At 55.8% G+C, this 16,297-nt stretch overlaps 6 protein-coding genes across 6 annotated transcripts; 3 read left to right on the forward strand and 3 right to left on the reverse strand.

Moving 5' to 3' along the window:
* Positions 1–661: 661 nt before the first annotated feature.
* Positions 662–2,974, forward strand: PG998_000841 (uncharacterized protein; the record flags this gene model as incomplete). The annotated part of the gene is made up of 3 exons (XM_066867659.1): positions 662–1,387; positions 1,445–2,627; positions 2,691–2,974. 3 exons carry the CDS (start codon positions 662–664, stop codon positions 2,972–2,974), a joined length of 2,193 nt encoding a protein of 730 aa, XP_066736074.1.
* Positions 2,975–4,141: 1,167 nt separating this feature from the next.
* PG998_000842 (mitochondrial ATPase- f0 complex- subunit e) lies at positions 4,142–4,806 on the reverse strand (the record flags this gene model as incomplete). The annotated part of the gene is made up of 3 exons (XM_066867660.1): positions 4,142–4,215; positions 4,324–4,513; positions 4,783–4,806. 3 exons carry the CDS (start codon positions 4,804–4,806, stop codon positions 4,142–4,144), a joined length of 288 nt encoding a protein of 95 aa, XP_066736075.1.
* Positions 4,807–5,367: 561 nt separating this feature from the next.
* Positions 5,368–7,517, forward strand: PG998_000843 (WD40 repeat-like protein; the record flags this gene model as incomplete). The annotated part of the gene is made up of 2 exons (XM_066867661.1): positions 5,368–5,490; positions 5,583–7,517. The coding sequence occupies 2 exons, from the start codon at positions 5,368–5,370 to the stop codon at positions 7,515–7,517; spliced, it is 2,058 nt and encodes a 685-aa protein (XP_066736076.1).
* Positions 7,518–8,041: 524 nt separating this feature from the next.
* Positions 8,042–12,559, reverse strand: PG998_000844 (uncharacterized protein; the record flags this gene model as incomplete). The annotated part of the gene is made up of 3 exons (XM_066867662.1): positions 8,042–9,883; positions 10,017–11,725; positions 11,776–12,559. The coding sequence occupies 3 exons, from the start codon at positions 12,557–12,559 to the stop codon at positions 8,042–8,044; spliced, it is 4,335 nt and encodes a 1,444-aa protein (XP_066736077.1).
* Positions 12,560–13,389: 830 nt separating this feature from the next.
* PG998_000845 (proteasome A-type and B-type) lies at positions 13,390–14,286 on the forward strand (the record flags this gene model as incomplete). The annotated part of the gene is made up of 2 exons (XM_066867663.1): positions 13,390–13,534; positions 13,603–14,286. Exons 1-2 carry the CDS (start codon positions 13,409–13,411, stop codon positions 14,284–14,286), a joined length of 810 nt encoding a protein of 269 aa, XP_066736078.1. The 5' UTR covers positions 13,390–13,408.
* A 463-nt stretch (positions 14,287–14,749) lies between these two features.
* Positions 14,750–15,414, reverse strand: PG998_000846 (uncharacterized protein; the record flags this gene model as incomplete). Its single annotated transcript, XM_066867664.1, has 2 exons — positions 14,750–14,800; positions 14,863–15,414. 2 exons carry the CDS (start codon positions 15,412–15,414, stop codon positions 14,750–14,752), a joined length of 603 nt encoding a protein of 200 aa, XP_066736079.1.
* Between the last annotated feature and the right edge of the window lie 883 nt (positions 15,415–16,297).

The following is a 16,297-nucleotide window of genomic DNA, read 5'->3' on the forward strand; positions in this document are numbered from 1 at the left end:
CCAAAGGTCATGTTGACAACCAGTCCTCACCAGTCGCTAATGGGCATTCTGTCTCCAATCGCCCGGCATATGTGACCAAGGTAAAGCCGTCAGAACCGACAGCAACTCGCAACAAGAACAAAGAGCTTTTGCAGAAACATGGTTTCGATGTTCTAGGCCAGAGTTTTGGCATCCCGTCCAGGATCGACTATGAGAGAGAGGGCCCCATGACCACCCCCCTAAACAGGCTTTCCGTCATCGTTCACCTTCGCTTTCGCCTTCCGACCAGGGAATTGAAGTCTACCTTGACGATAATTCGTCCCCTGCAATCAAGTTGAAACCCGCGGCTCATGGTAAGAGAATCAGCCCTCCTTCGTCATCTGAGAAACAAGTCCGCCGCAAGCCTGGGCAGACAGCGATGTACCCCGGGAATTCTCGTCCATCTACCAGCGCCGCAAAACAAGGACATCATCAGCGTCCACGGTCCATGTCACAATCAACTTCGTCTTCGAGTGCCCGAGAGAGTCGTGAGCAGGTGGTATTGTACAAGTCGGACGACGATGAAGAAGACACGAGTTCGGAAAACACGCAATCCTCGACATCTTTCTATCTTCCGCCACCTCCACCTCAGCCTCACCTACCGCGGCAGGAAAGCATGGCATGCTATTCTACACATCCAGCGATGGCCGGCCACCCGCAAGTTGTTTATCCCATGGCCAATAATGGGTACAACACAGCCCATGGTCCGATCTTCACCCCGTTCTCAGGATTGTATTATTCTCAGCCTCAGCCCCAATGCGCTCATGTCGTCAGCTCTGGCATGTACCCACAAGGATTTACAACGAACCACCCCGGCGCTCTGCCGATGCCCATGGGACTGCCACAGCAGCAGCACATGAACCCGGCAACTTATATGCTACCGATGACGAATTTTGCTACTGGCCCGGCTTCTCCCCCGCCGCCTCCTCCCCCGGCTCATCAGGCAAACGAGGCACCATGTGACGATGTCAAGGTCGACGCCGGTACTGGCAAGACAGTGTTCGCTCAAACAGATGAGTCGGCCCATGAGAATAACCCGAGCAACGGTGGCCAGAATGATCATACGCCTTTGGAACCTAGTCCAGAGCCGTCTACAGAGCAGAAGTGCAAAACACCGGCAGAGAGATCCCTGGTACACCCGGGCAAAACGGCGGCAGCACAAGTTGATGAAGAGCCTCTCAGCTTCCCATACAAGCATTTGTGTGCCGGGTGTGGCAAGAAGAGATCCAACGGGTATCATATGACGCACTGTCTGAAGGATGGCGAAACTGCTGGGGCTGATTACTGCCGGCGGTGTGTTGCTGCTGCTGCATTCACAGACTCCGAAGCACCTTCTATGGACGGGCGCAGCCGAATCTATGTCCCATATGTGAGTTTCCTTCTTAGTGTTTTTCGTTCTCTATTTATTTGGCTGACTTATTCCAAGGCTACTCAATCGTCGAGCCGGAGCAGTGGTGCGGACTCGCAGATCCGGAAGGGTCACTACGTCTTCGATGATCGAAGCCGTCGACACAAGTTGCACAATAGGCCTAGGAGACGGAGCTTCCTCAAATCCTTCTTGCATTATTCGACACGCGATACACACAACGGTGAGAACAGATCTCTCTCTTCTGCAGAAGAGGCAAGCTCCCGAGCTTCTTCGCATAAGCCCGGACACAATGTTCGCCGCAAACCCTCGCATGTATCTACGGATCGCTCCTCTCACAAGACACGAAATGCCACGCCAGTCGCCGAGACGTCGGCTAGCGAGCAGCGTTCCAGGAGCGACACACATACTTTCGATTTTGCTACGAAGCTGTCTAGTACCCATAACAGCTACAATGACGAGAAAGAGAACTGTTTCGAGCATCAAAAACTTCCGCAAATCAGAGTCGAGGCGTCTACTGTATCGGCCACAAACAGTGGGCGAGCAACGCCAGCCCGTAAGAAGATGAAGTACAAGCAGCCAACAGTTCGCAATGAAGCTTCGGAACTTGCGAACAAATTTTTCGATTCCAGTGCGCCCGATGATCATTCCGAAATCCCAACTCGATCCTCGGAGGATCCGGCTCCTACCTCATCCCATATCTCAGCGAAGCGGTCTGATTTCTCCGGCATCCAAGAGCCGCCGCGAGCTACGCTTAGCAGCCCCCAATGCCCGGACGAGAATGCGTTTCCCGAGTTGAGATATCCTCTTCGGGGCGAAGAGGCAAACGCGTTCGACATGTACGATTCATCGCCCAGGGACCTTTACGGAGGGTTCGGTTCTTCCCCCCCCACCCCAACCGATCCGACTTCATCGAACCACTTCGCTCACCCTCATATTGCGGATGACTCGTGGGAGTTTGACCAGAGCCGCTGCGAGAAGATGGCAGAAGAGATGGCCGAGGAAGAACTCATGCGTGCTGGTAAACGTTCAGGACTTTTCGACTCGTCAAAAAGCAGTTCAACGGCATCGAGCAACCCGTTCTTCCGCAACCTGACACCGAGTCTGATCTCTATAGAGTCCTGTCCCTCGGACGAAGAACGCACCGACGGCAACGACCACTATGAGCTGGCCACCGCGGCAGATGGCTCTGACGAGGAAGAGGAGGATACTACTGCGAGCAAGGAAAACCCCAAGCAGCTTGGTTAGTGCCTCCAAAATCCGAGTATACACTCTTGAGGTGCATCTTTTGCTGACACATTCCTAGAATTTTCGAGCTCGGATGAACAGAACCGGAAGACTTCAAACCGCGGCTACAACGGCAACCATGCTATTAGAACAACCCAAAACCATGAACCGATCACACGAGATTTGTACAAGAACCACGGCATGGAGTCGGCCATTTCAAGTCACTCGTCTGACTTTCGACCACCCACGGACGGCTCGTCCCTCCTTGCCCATACCGGACATTCAATGGACAATGTTCCTATTGCCGGTTCGCAACCCCCCCGTCGCCGAGTCCGCCGCTTTGGTGGCCACTTGCGACCCTGATTTTGCTATTGCATTCGATTTCGCGCGTTTCTCCTTTGCAGACAAACTGCCCTACGTTGGCAGGTTTGCAACTTTGCAAGATGGATTTTCACACGAGCTTCTGCACCAAATCGATGTACAATTACTACTACGGAAAAGCCTACTTCGGCCGATATGTCTTCTACGACGATACCGGATGGCTTGTTGAACTGCCTGGATGAGCTCCCACTCCTTCATGGCTCATGTCCCTTTGCGACATGCCTTGAACAGGGGACGACGAACAGGCAATACTATTGTTATTGAGCAGCACGAACCCAGAAAATGACAGAAATGGCCTCCCCAAAAAAGACGCCAAAACCACAGGAGCGTTTATGAGGAAAGAACCTGTCAAGGATAGCACCACACACTTTGTTTAGTAAACACTCTACCAACCAGCACACCCGATTTTCAGCACAAAAGGGACAAGATACGGATATGGTTGGTTGATAGCAGCAATGCGCCGCATATCTTCCTACCTGCCTGCCTTTCTTGATGGCGGTACATATTCCCACGACATACCGTCTATCGCATAACTTACACCTTTTCCTGATACCTGGACTGGTATATGGGACACGCTCAGTGTAACCAACCAACGAAGATACCGGACATTACATAGTTATGTAGGACTAATAAAGCGTCCCTTCTCATTGCCATCGAAGCTTCATGCTTTCCTTCTTCGTTTCATAAGTGCTTTGTTAGTACAATCATGCAGGTTGCTCGTATGTGCGAGACTTGGGCTCAGGCTCTGGCGGCCTTTGGGGATCTAGTAATTGTCGTATTACACATGTACACAAGAACCTAAGGAAAATCTATGAGGCTCTGTTATCTTTGTGAGACCGTCGTCATCATACACGTCCCAATCCGCCGAAGCAAGACCACTACAGCAAGCACCTGCAGGGGCAGGCAGGCGTCCCGGGGATTTCGGCGTAGGTTGTCTGCTGCCATGGCTTTTTTTCTCCAGTGTCATGTACACCCATCCATGGACGAGACTCTTCCTTTTCGAATGGCCCTCAATGATCATCTGGTTCCTCTTGAATTTAGGCGAGCTCTATCCCAGGTCCGCCACCGCGTCTCTCTTTCTTCGCGTCATCATATTACAGGTCCATCGTCTAGCCAAACGCCGGGGTAATCGATCATGTAGCAACCGAATTAGGCGCTCTGCTTGTCCAGAGCGACGAGGTAGGCCTCGAGGTCGAACTTGGGGTCCATGGGGTTTTGGTCCACTATGACGGCCGAGGTCAGTATCTCATTGCTTACATACAAGGCGTGTCGAGGCGTATAGGCCAAGCGCTTTTGGCATTGCCAATGGTAGAAAGAAGGCGAGAACGTACGAGGGCTCTTCTGGCTAGACTGGGCCTTGGGGTTCTTGGACTCGGCGTATTGGGAGCGGGCCTGCTCTATTAATTGCTGCTTGTGCGCCCATTCCTTCTGTGCGGCGGCGGCCTTTTGGGAGGCCGTGATGGATCGCTGGTGGCTGAAGCCGTAGAAGACGCCGAAAGCGAGGGCCGAGTACCGGAGCACCTGATCGAAAAGAAATGTCAGCACGTCCCGTCAACTTCTCGTTTCTGTTCATGCCCGCCCAGGGAAGCCGTTCTGTTGCGCAATTTCTGTGGCGAGATTGAAACGAGGCACATGGAGTAATCGTGTCTGCGAGAAGAAAAGGCTTGTTTCTCCTTCTTGCAGGCTCTCCTCGCCTTCGGATTTCAGGACCTTCTCCCTCCAAGTATCGCTCAATCTTCGACCCTGGAGATGCCGAGGAACGGGGGGGAGGCAGAAAATGGATCACGTACGTTGACTCCCGACGATGTAGACATTTCGATGGATTGGACGGCCGGCGGAGAAAGGGGGAAGTAAAGAGGAATCCGCAGCAGGCGCAAAGGCGACAGAAGCCAATTGACTAGATTGGAGGGGATAGAGAATGGGTGAGAAGGAAGTTGATGGCAGGGCACAAGATGGAGCGACGGCCAGCTGGAGCTCTGTGTCTCGATCAATCCAATCCTGTCGAGCGAACCGGGAGATTTCGCACGGCAAAACTTTGGGCTTCCAACAAGCAAGTAAGTACCCAGGTATCTTTTGGCCGGCTTGCTGCATAAATGCATAAAGACCTCGCTATGCAGAGAGCGAGAGACAAGGTACAGTACAAGGGACGACAACAACCCTGCAGCACGAACGCGCCTTTCATCGACCATTGGCCAACATACTACCTGCATACATGCCCTGAAAGGGTTCCTCGGTGTGAGCTCGAAACCCCCAGACGCAGCAACCCTCAACAACCCCCTCGCGAATCTTCCATTCTCCGTCCCTCGTCCCTCCGCCTTGCACCTCTACAGGGAGACCCGACGACTGACCCGGCATGGGTTGCTGGCGCCGACAAGATGCAACAACGCAGAGATGAGATCCTGGCGAAGAAGGCCAAGCTCGCCGAGCTCAAACGCCAGAGGGAGCTGAGAGCGAATCAAGCCAATTCTGGCAGGGCCAGCGGAAGCGGCTCGGGCGATGTATGTCCTACTCTGACCCTCCAACATGCCATCGCGTGCCTTGTGCTGCCAAGGCGCTGAACTGACTCGGGCCCCTTCTCTCTCTCGCACAGCTTGCATCTCCAACCCCCGGCCGAGGCGACAAACGGGAGGAAATCGAGCTGCTGATCAACAGCCTGGTCGGCGAAAGCAGGCCGGTGTCGGTTTCCACAGGCGCCGCATCCCCGGCGCATCGGGGAAGCCGCCCCAACAGCGTGCTCAGTGGCGGCGAGCTGAGCAACGACATATCCGAACTAGCATCGCAAGCCAACGGCCAGATCGCCAGCCAGATAGCTGCCCCGTCCCAGCCCCAGGTCCTGACCACCGTCGCCCTTCAGACCGTCTTCGAGTGTCCGCCCTCGCCCGTCAAGGAAATCTTCTCCTACAGCAAGGGGGTACAGACGACCGACGAATGGACGCCCCCTCCATCACGCTCTCGCGCTATTTCGGAGCTGCCCGAGGACGATGATTTCACAGGCCCTACATCCACACCCACCAAGAGACAGAGCGCGAGAGCAAAGCTGAGAGAAGAGGAGCTGCGGCAGAACCTGCGCAAGGAGATCGAGGAGGAGCTCAAAGCCACCCTAGACGGCGGCTCCGTGGCCACATCCAACTTCCCGGCCAGGACCTTGTCAGACGAGGAGCTCCACGCCGTCACAGCCTCGGACGACTTTGTGGACTTCGTCGAGCGTTCGACCAAGGTCATCGAGCGCGCTCTGGATTCCGAGTATGACATCCTGGCCGACTACAGTCTACAAGTACACGAACTAGACGATGACGAAGAACAAACTGGTAACGTGGCTGGCAAGGGCCGACGGCGTGTCAAGGAGGTCATCCAGTTCTACGACGAGCGCTGGTCCAAGAAGCGCATGGTCAGCAGCATCGACTTCTCGCCCAAGTTCCCCGAGTTGCTCCTTGCCTCCTATACCAAGAATCCTTCGGCACCACACGACCCAGACGGAATCGTGCAGGTCTGGAGCGCCAACCTGCGGGATCGAGCCGAGTTTGTCTTCCATGCCCAATCTGACATCCTCAGCGCCAAATTCTCCCCCTTCCACCCCAATCTGATCATAGGCGGAACGTATTCCGGCCAAGTCCTGCTATGGGACACCCGAGCCAAGTCTGCTCCGGTCCAGAAGACACCCCTTACAGGTTCTGGCCACTCACATCCCGTTTACTCTGTTGATATCGTCGGCACACAGAACGCCAACAACATCATCTCCGTTTCCACCGACGGCAACTTGTGTGTGTGGTCTGTGGACATGCTGGCCCAACCCCAGGAATCCCTAACCCTTACCAACCCCCATCCTACCAAGTTTGATGACGTAGCACCAACGACCATGGCCTTCCCAGCGGCGGATCCTACATACTTCCTCATTGGCTCCGAGGAAGGCCCAATCTACCCCTGCCATCGATACGACCGGGCTGGCGCGAAAGCTGGTATCGACTCTCGCGTCGCATACAAGGGCCACGCTGCGCCCGTCATGTCCGTCGACTTCCATCCTCCGCGTGGTCCCGTTGATCTTGGCGATCTCGTCCTTTCGTCATCGCTGGACTGGTCCGTCAAGTTGTGGAAGGTTCGCGCACCCGCCGCCACGTCGACTATTGTCGAGCCGCAAGGCACCGCTGTGGCCCCCCTGCTCGAGCTGGTCCGAGAGGATGTCGTCTACGACGCCGCGTGGTCCCCGGTGCGGCCGGGCGTGTTCGCCCTCGTCGATGGCGCCGGCAACCTGGAGATATGGGATCTGAGCATCGAGACCGAGATCCCCATCACCAAGATCACGCCCAGCCAGCGCAAGGAAGGCCGCGCGCTGCTCAGCAAGAGTTTGAACAAGGTGGCGTGGGAGCCCAGCGAGGGCAAGCGCCTTGCCACAGGTGGTATCGATGCCGCTGTCACCATGTTCGAGGTCGGCCCGGACCTGGGCGGCAAAGACGGCGTCAGGTCGGAGGAGTGGTCCAACGTCAAGAAGCTGGTGCAGCGTCTCGAGGCCGGGGGCGTGGTTGTATGAAGAGTTTGGGGAGACCCATGATTAGATGTTGTTTTTGAACCTCTCTAGCATGAAGAGATGGGGTGATGATGATGATGATGGGGGCGGGGGCGGAGGCGGAGGCGGAGGCGGAGGCGGAGGCGGAGGCAATATCGAAGAGCATGCTGTTTTTTGTATGGCTCCCTTTCCCAACGGCCAGTTTGGGTTCTTACTTGTGTTATACCCCTTAAATTTAAACTGTTGATATATGAATTATGTAAGGATCCATTACTACTCCGTGGTCTGGTTTGCATTAATAGCCTTAGAGGGCCTGTTTCGCAATTGTTGCTTGGTAACATACGAGATCCAAAGAGCTTGTTTCCAAGACGCGCAGTGTGTTTGTGCTCCTTGATTACGGGTTGCGCCAAAAAGACTAGACTACAGGTACATGTTACTACATGTTGTGATACAGATGGGTGTTTTTGGTGGAATATCGTCATCGTAGCATAAAAGCTTGTCCGGTACTTCCTCCCTTCCTCCCCCAGTCCTTGCTCTCCTCTAACCATTCATTCTGTGTCGTCCAGCGCTATGACGACCGGTCCTCTCTGCTCAATCGCGTTCCGAACCTTGCCCAGCACGACGGCCCGGCGGGCCCGGCGCTCCTTGACCGCCTTCTTCTCGACCTCGCCAAAGCCGCTCATCTTCTTGCGCGGCGGCACCGCGAACATGCCACCGCCGATGCTGGCGATGGACGCCGAGAGCGAGTGGCGCATGGCACTGGCGCGGGGGTGGTGGCCGGGGGTGCTCTCGCGGAAGGACCGCTCGGGCGAGAACATGAGTGACGACGTCAGCTGCTTCTTGGGCGTGTTGAAGGGGGAGCCCTCGCGGCTCCGCGACATGCTAGCGCCGAAGTTCAGCGTGCCGGGCGATGCGAAGCGGAGGGAACGCATCCGGTTCTCCAGCAGGTCGACGTCGCCGCTGCGCTTCTCGGCCATGGCCGTCATCTTGGTGATGGTGCGCACCACGGCGTCTATCGTGGGCACAGGGCCACCCTTTCCATTGGCACCACCGGCCGACGCGATCTTGGCCCTCAGCAGGGTGAGGCTCTCCTCCGTCTCCGCCAAAAGCCTGGTGAAGTGGGCTAGATCCCGTCGTAGGTCACCTTGTCGTCCTGCCTGCTCCGTTGTCAACGGCAGAGCCCGGTTGGCAGTGGCTTGCTCAGGGTCAAAGCGAGCATGGATAATCTTCTGGAGATCATTGCGCTTGCTACGGTCGCGGATAAGGTCTCGCAGCAGGTCCTGACATTCCGCCACCTTATCCTCCGCGTCGGTGATACAGGCCTCTCTTAGGTCTTGGGTCAAGTCTCTCGAAACAATTCTACTCAGATCCTCGAGTTCGCCAATAGTCCAATCCTCGGGATTCGAGAGATCCTCCTTCTCGCGTCTCTCGTGCCGGAGAGCCTCGGCGTGTCCGGCAATAAAGTTCGCAAGGGCCCGCCCGTTGAGCCCAAGTGTGTCAATCATTGCGTTGATATCACGATACACTGCCTCGACTTGAGCAGGGATATTGTTGTCGGCAGCTGGGGCTGGGCCGGCATGGGCGATGAACTCGTCAAGCTCCAGAGTCGGCTTGATGCTCGCACGGAGCAGTTCTTGCTTCCGCTCATCTTCTTCGTCGACCAAGAGCACGGCCTCCTCGGCTTCTTTTCTCTCGCGAGCCTTCCGCTGTTGCTCTACGTGTGAATCGACGGCAACACTTTCTCGGCCACTGATTGGCCGGCTCGGTGCCCTCTGCGACGCACCCAGGAGCTGCGATGCCATCCCCGGGGCGCTGAATGACCTGCTTTGTTCGCTTCCCAACACCCTCGGCGGAATAGCACCACGTATCGGACTTGGCGAACGGGGGCTTACGGGGTTGGGTTGTGGGAACGTAGGTATAGTTTGGCCTGTGTTGCCGAACAGAGATTTCCGCTCGGGTTCCGGACGAGAGATTGTCGAGAAACTACCACCCAACCCGTCGAAAGAACTTTGGGGGGTGAACCCTGGCGATTTGTCTTTGCTGTCTTTGCTTCCTGGAGGCGGGCTTAGATCTTTAGCGACATCGACACCACTGCCTTCGGTGCCTACTTCACTGGCGTCTTCTCCCTCAGCTCCATCCGACTCGTCATCTTCTTCGCTATCGGAAACTGGCGGCGGATTGGTGGGAAACATGAACAGCCCAGTTGACTTGGGGGGTTCCCTGTCGAAGACAGACTTTGCTCTGGCGGGTTGAGCTGCGACTGGCTTGGCGGGTTGGGTGGCGACCCCTGGAATTGGCTGGAACTTCACATCGTATACCTTCTTGTTTTTTGTGGGATCTGGCGGTAATGGCGCATCGTCGGAAGCCTCGGGCTTGGGCTTGATTTCTTCCTTCTCTCCGGGCAGAGGGGGAACTTAACATTATATATATTCTTGTTTGTAGACGGGTCAGGCGGTAGAGGGACGTCGTCGCCACGCGATGGTGGAGAATCCGGTGGCAGCGGTAGCTTTTCTGCAGGCTTACTCTTCGAAGTCCCAAAACTAGGGGGCAGCGGGGCTTCTTCGGGCAGTTTGCTGGAATCTGGGGAACCTGTTGTTGTTGTTGATGAGGATGAGGACTCGCCCAATGGATAGGATGCCTTACTGGTAGAATCAGGGGGAGAGGAACACTTGGGACCTCGGAGAGCGGCTTCGGCGATTCTGCTTCAGCTTTGATCGTGGGGGCGCCGAATATATTCGATGTGGGCTTCGAGGGAAGCCCAAAGATCCCGCCACTCGCAGGCGCCGTGGCTGTCTGTGAGAAAAATTTGGATGGCGCTGGGGTTGTTGTAGGCGTTGTCGATTGTTCCTTGCTTCCAAATTTGCCAGGACTGGATGGCGCGGCAGCTTCCCCGATGGCAGATGCAAATCCACTTCCAAACATGGACGTACTCCCGGAAGAGGTTTGATTGGATCCCTCATCGGCCTTCTCTTTGGGATCAGGTTGGAAACTGGAAGTAAGCTTGAACGGCTGGGAACCGAAGGGATTCGCTCCGCCAGCTGGTTTGGAGCTCGGGGGCGGAAATGAAGTAGTGCTGTTAGTATCCGTAGAGGCACCAGCCGGTTTGCTTGATCCAAAGATACTATTCCCGCTCTTCGCGCCACCATTGCTGAGAGACCCGAAAGCGCCCTGGTTCGCGAAGCTAGCAAATCCGCCCGACGTGTTAGATGCCCCAGCGGTGCTACCAAATGGAGCCGCTGGCTTAGCATTCGCAAATCCCGACTGCCCAAAAGCAGGAGTACTTGCAGCAGTTGATGCAGCAGCCCATGGAGAGGCGTGGGCCCCCATTCCTGATTGTTGACCAAACGACGGAGTCCCGAATTTCGGGGAGGCGCTTGCAGTCTGACCCCCAAAAGTACTGGAGCCAAAAGTGGCGCCGCCAGTGCTGGAGCTCGCGGGCTGTGAGGCCCAGGGCGATGGCTTGGATCCCAAGGCCGAAGGGCCACCGAAAGCAGATTTGTTGCCGAGGCTGGATGGTGCACCAAAGGCTGGGGCAGAAGGAGCGCCGAACGCGTTTGACGTGCTTGGCTGTGTCCCAGAAGGGGCACTGGGCGCGCCAAATGGATTCGACTTCACTGGCTGCGTTGTTGCAGGCGCAGTGCCTTCGACAGCTGCCAGATGGCGATATGTGGTTCCTGTTCGGACAGACTCGTTATAAATAATCCACCACGCCGATAGCACGCCTTCGTCGTTGAGCACCCAGTAGCCTGGTAATGGGCCTGCGGACTGCTCCATCTCATCAGTAGGGATTGGCTTATAGACTGGCTCTTTACTCGACAAGTCGAGAGCCACGCCCACAGGCAAGCCGCTGTCCAAGCTCTCTCCCATTGGCAAGGTTGCACGCTTTGAATCATCTGCGAGCTCTGTGGTTGTGAAGACGCCCGTTATCTTGGCTGCATCCATCTCCGAGGTCAGAGGTGTTTTAGAACGCGACATCAGACCGATGTCAGGGGTTGCCGTCGAGGAGAAAACTAGCAAGTCCTGCAGATTTGGCTCAAAATCCTTCAAGCGTGCTGCTGTATGATGAGGAGCTTTAGGGCTCCCAAAAGGATCGACTGGGTCTGTCATCTTCTGGTAACTGAAGTTGGGTTTTTGGCGAGTTATCAAGTGATAACAAGACTGAGGTGGCTGTTCCGCCGTAGAGACGTGGATGGACAAGAAGAGGTCGTTCTCCAGCCAGGCCAGGAATGAGACTGTCACAGTGAGTAGTTGCTCCACGTAAGTAGGGCTGGTGTGAACATACCGAAAAAGTTTCCATTTAAAGATGGAGGCTTAGGGATGGTGGCCTTCAAGTCGCCATTGGGCGTCATCTGTTGTATAGTGCCGTCGCCCAATCCAGCGACCAGCTGTTTACCCTTAGTACTCCAGGCCACGCAGCTGACCTGGCCTTTCAATATCTGGCCGTTCTGGCCGGCGACAAAATCCTTCTTCTTCATATCTGCCATGAGGAGGTTGCCTTTGTCTGTGACAACAGCGCATAACTCCCCCATCTCGGGCATGGGATTCGGAACCAGGGCTCTTAGTGACTCCCCGTTGGTGGGTATCTCGAACGCGGGACTGGTCGAGCCCTGAAGGAGCGCTTGCACATCGTAGACAGCCAAGCCTCCACCATTTTCGGCTGACAGGACCAGGAAGTTCTCGTCCGCCGTGAATGCCAGTTGGCATATCCTCGTGGGCAACGGTAGTCTCAGCTCCGGGTTGAAAGATCGAAATTCGCTGTCGCCGTCCTTCGGGCCGGAAAAGGCTTTCCGCACAGTTTCGGTGGTAGCGATGCTGAGGCCGTCGGGGCCAGCTGCGGCGACGAGGCCTTTCCGCGAGGCAATGGTGAGGAGCGAGGCGGTCTGGGCAGGGGCGGGAGACCATGCCGAGGTGAGGCGAACTTTGGCGTCACCAGCTATGGACAGAAAGCCAATGCTTTCGGTGGAAACAAGCTCGAGGTCTGGGCCTTGATTGACAGATCCTGCTCCTGTCCCTTGGGCTGGCCCGGCGCCAGGCGCATTGCCAACACCCCCAAAGCCAAAAGCCATGACTAGTGACAAGTTCCCAGTGTTGGACAACAGGGCCAGGTGCTCTTGTCTATAAGGAGTCGATGCGCATCGGTCGTGACGAGAAACGTGTCGCGTATCGCGTCGCTCGTGGGAGTAGGATGGATGTGGTTGAGATGAGGGCTGGCTTGTTGTGGAAAGTCCTCTCTGCATAAAATGAAGATTATTAGAGGCTGTAAATGGAAGAGGCAGGTAATCGCGACGGCGACGTGACTGACCTTTCGCTAGGCGAGGTAGCTGTCGAGCCAAGACCACTTTTTAATGGGCCCTCCCTTGAATGCTGGCGTCTGGGCGTGCGTCTGGCAGCAGCAGCTCGGAACCTCTGTTGTTCCCGCCACTCCAAGAAGCAAGGCCGTCAGCGTCAGGGTGCTTGTCGGGGCGAAGGCGATGAGGCAGGGAGCTGGATTGCAGAACGGGCTTGCATCAGACATATCAAGTGCATGTTCTTCGTTTTCATCTCGACAGTCTCTGTTACGTAGATAGATGTAGATGTACCTTGCGCATCTCTCCCATCAGTCCAATCGATCCAATCAGGGCCCGTAGCAGCGGAGGCTAGTCACTGTAGGTACCTGAGTACACGGCCTTTTTAGTGGACGTGTCCGAGCTCCAAGGCAGCTCCAGCTGTTCGTCAGCGTTCCAGCCTGCCTGCCTCGTCCATCCGCTAGGGAAGGCATTCAATCACCACCCAAACGTCGGCGGCGAAGTGCAACACCAACACCCCCCATCACCACTTGTCACGATCCTCCACCCACCGAACACTCTTGGACATCCCTCTTCGGGAGTCGGCCTGCCAGACACATCGTACCACGACGCATCCTTGACGCAGCCATCATGCCTGGCTTCGACTTCTCCAACTACAACCGCAATGCAGCCTTGCATGCGCGCGGTGTCCCTCTCCCCAAAGCCACCAGCACAGGTACCACCATCGTTGGCTGCATATATGATGGCGGTGTCGTGGTAGGTCTCACTCTCCTCTCCGCTGCTTAGAGTCCGGGGCAAATGATTAACTGAAATGCCCCCACTAGATCGCCGCCGATACTCGAGCCACGAGCGGTCCCATCGTTGCCGACAAGAACTGCGAGAAGCTTCATTACATAGCGCCCCAGATCTGGTGTGCCGGTGCCGGTACTGCTGCGGACACAGAATTCACCACTGCCCTCATCTCCTCCCAACTCGAGCTTCACTCCCTGTCGACGGGCCGCAAGCCTCGTGTCGTCACATGCATGACCCTCCTGAAGCAGCACCTCTTCCGATACCAAGGCCACATCGGCGCCTACCTGGTCGTTGCCGGCGTCGACCCCACAGGAGTCCATCTCTTCACCGTCCACGCCCACGGAAGCACGGATAAGCTGCCCTACGTCACCATGGGTTCCGGTTCTCTGGCTGCCATGTCCGTCTTCGAGACGCAGTGGAAGCCCACCCTGACCAAGGAGGATGCCATGAAGCTCTGCTCTGAGGCCATCCAAGCCGGTATCTTCAACGATTTGGGATCCGGATCCAACGTGGACGTCGCCGTCATCACGCCAGACAAGACCACCCTGCACAGAGGCTACGTCAAGCCCAACGAGCGCAGTCAGAAGCTCAAGAACTACAAGTTTGCCCGGGGTACTACGGCTGTTCTGAACGAGAAGATCATCACCAAGGACGAAATCGGCAAGTACGTCAGTGTGCAGACCGTGGAGGGGGAGCAAATGGAGGTGGACTCGTGAACTGGGCGAGGATACATAACGGTTACGAACGACATCAAGTCTTGATGAGAGCACTCTGTATTTGTATACTGTGCCATAATAGACGGCGTCATGTTGCTGGGGAATCCACCTGGCTCTTCCGTATTCTTCGCCAGGTTTGCTGCCCGCTGGAAGTGACACCTTTTGCTTTGTGGCCAAGTTGGCCACAATGTCCTCATATGATAATCATTGCGTTTTGATACAGGTATGTATCGATACGACGAGCGGCACTGGGTCAACGCATGGGGCGGTTCACCTTCGCAGGTGGTTGTACTGCCCAGAGTCATCAGATGCTGCTTTTATGACGACCCTTCTGCAAGCATGTCCACAAGCTCCAAGTTAATGCAGGCTACAGTAGTGTAAAGCTTTTGCAGGACCGGTTCTTGGAGGGACAATCGCATCTCATACGAGAAGGCGTTTTGCCCTGGTTGTGTACCTGTGTATCTCACTCCAGTCTATCCATCTCGCTCCGAAGCAATCCGTACACATGAACATCCTAATCGGCGAGTTTGAGTCAGCATATTGCCACAAAGAATAAGGGACTTGGGGGCGAGTGACCATGACAACGCCCTTCTTGCAAGCAGCACCGCGCCTCACGCCGTCCTTGGTGAACCCCGCCTTCTCCAGGACCCGCATGCTTCCAAAATTCATGTCGTACGCCTCAGCCTCGATCCGATACAGCTCCGGGAACGTCCGGAAGGCCCAGGGCGCAAACGCCCGGACCGCCATGGTCGCGATACCCTGTCCCCAGAACTTCTGCCCGACCCAGTAGCCCAGCTCCCAGGTGTGCGACTGGACGTCGCGGCCCGGTGTCAGGCCCATGCCGCCCGCGAACTCGGCCTCGCTCCCCTCGCCGCCCGGCGTCGCGAAGATGGCGAAGTCGAGGGTAGGCTTCGCCTCCAGCGTCGACCTGATGAAAGTCTCCGAGTCCGCTAGTGTGTAGGGATGGGGAAACCGATCCCGCAGGAAACGCACCACCTCGGCGTCGTTCGCCTGCGCGGATGCGGCTGGGGCGTCTCTCAGGCCGTAGGGCCGGAGATAGCATTTGGGGGTTGCAACGATGACTGCTGGGAAGGCACCGTCGGGGGCTTCTGTTTGCAGAGTGGCCATCTTGAATAGGTGACAGTGGTTCGTATGTGAAGACCCTCGGTAATATAGCTTGTCTCTATGGCATGAGTGGTTGGGGTCTAGTTATTCCAGCTTATCTTCTTAGGCGAGTTTCGTTTGCATTTATAGTCCTTTTGTCCCAATCATGACCGTGTGGGTCAGCTGCTCTTTTGAGTCACGACCCGATGTCCTGTCAGCTTACACGACTTACTATATGGCATCTTATCTGCCTCTTTCCTCGTTGCGATGCTGATTGGGGTGGTACAGAAAAATCCCATCTTCGCCGTGGTTGGACCCCGACGCCTAAAAAGCCCAAATGGGATGCTTGGCGCCGGCTTTAGGCCGGTGTCGGCTTGTCGGCTTCGGCTTCTGCTCTAGCAGCCGGGGGAGCGGTTGCTGTGTGTCTACTCAAGGTAACAACACTTTCTGGACCCCTGTCGGTAGCATCGCTCTTAGCAGAGACAGTCCTAAGTTAAGAGTCAGGCAGACTAGCAGTATACGCAGGCCTCAATCGTAGAGTCGCGGCCACAGCTTCTTGAGGTTCGCTGTCATGCGGCCATCTGTCCGTCCAATTATTCAACGCCGAAAAGAAGGTAGCTGTGAGTTCTTTCGATATGCTTATGTATTCAGATGTATTCTAGCTACCCTGATTAACTCTTGATCCAGGCTGTGAGCTGGCTGTGAGCTGGCTGTTGGCCAACGAGTTTGGTTGTCGAAAGATAGGAAAGCCCAAGATCACTGCAACTCCCCAGCCACAAACATACATTTCATAAAAGACAAAGAAGGACTTGAAAACACACAAACTCGCCGCTCGTACTTGTCGGAAGTTTTCTGAGCGCCCCTCTGTAAAAACTGAAAAACAAACCCCAGGCTAATATGAAAATAG

The sequence above is a fragment of the Apiospora kogelbergensis genome (genome assembly GCF_038363985.1).
Source record: "Apiospora kogelbergensis strain CBS 113332 chromosome Unknown utg000001l_segment0_segment0, whole genome shotgun sequence".
In the NCBI taxonomy this organism is placed as follows: Eukaryota; Fungi; Ascomycota; class Sordariomycetes; order Amphisphaeriales; family Apiosporaceae; genus Apiospora; species Apiospora kogelbergensis.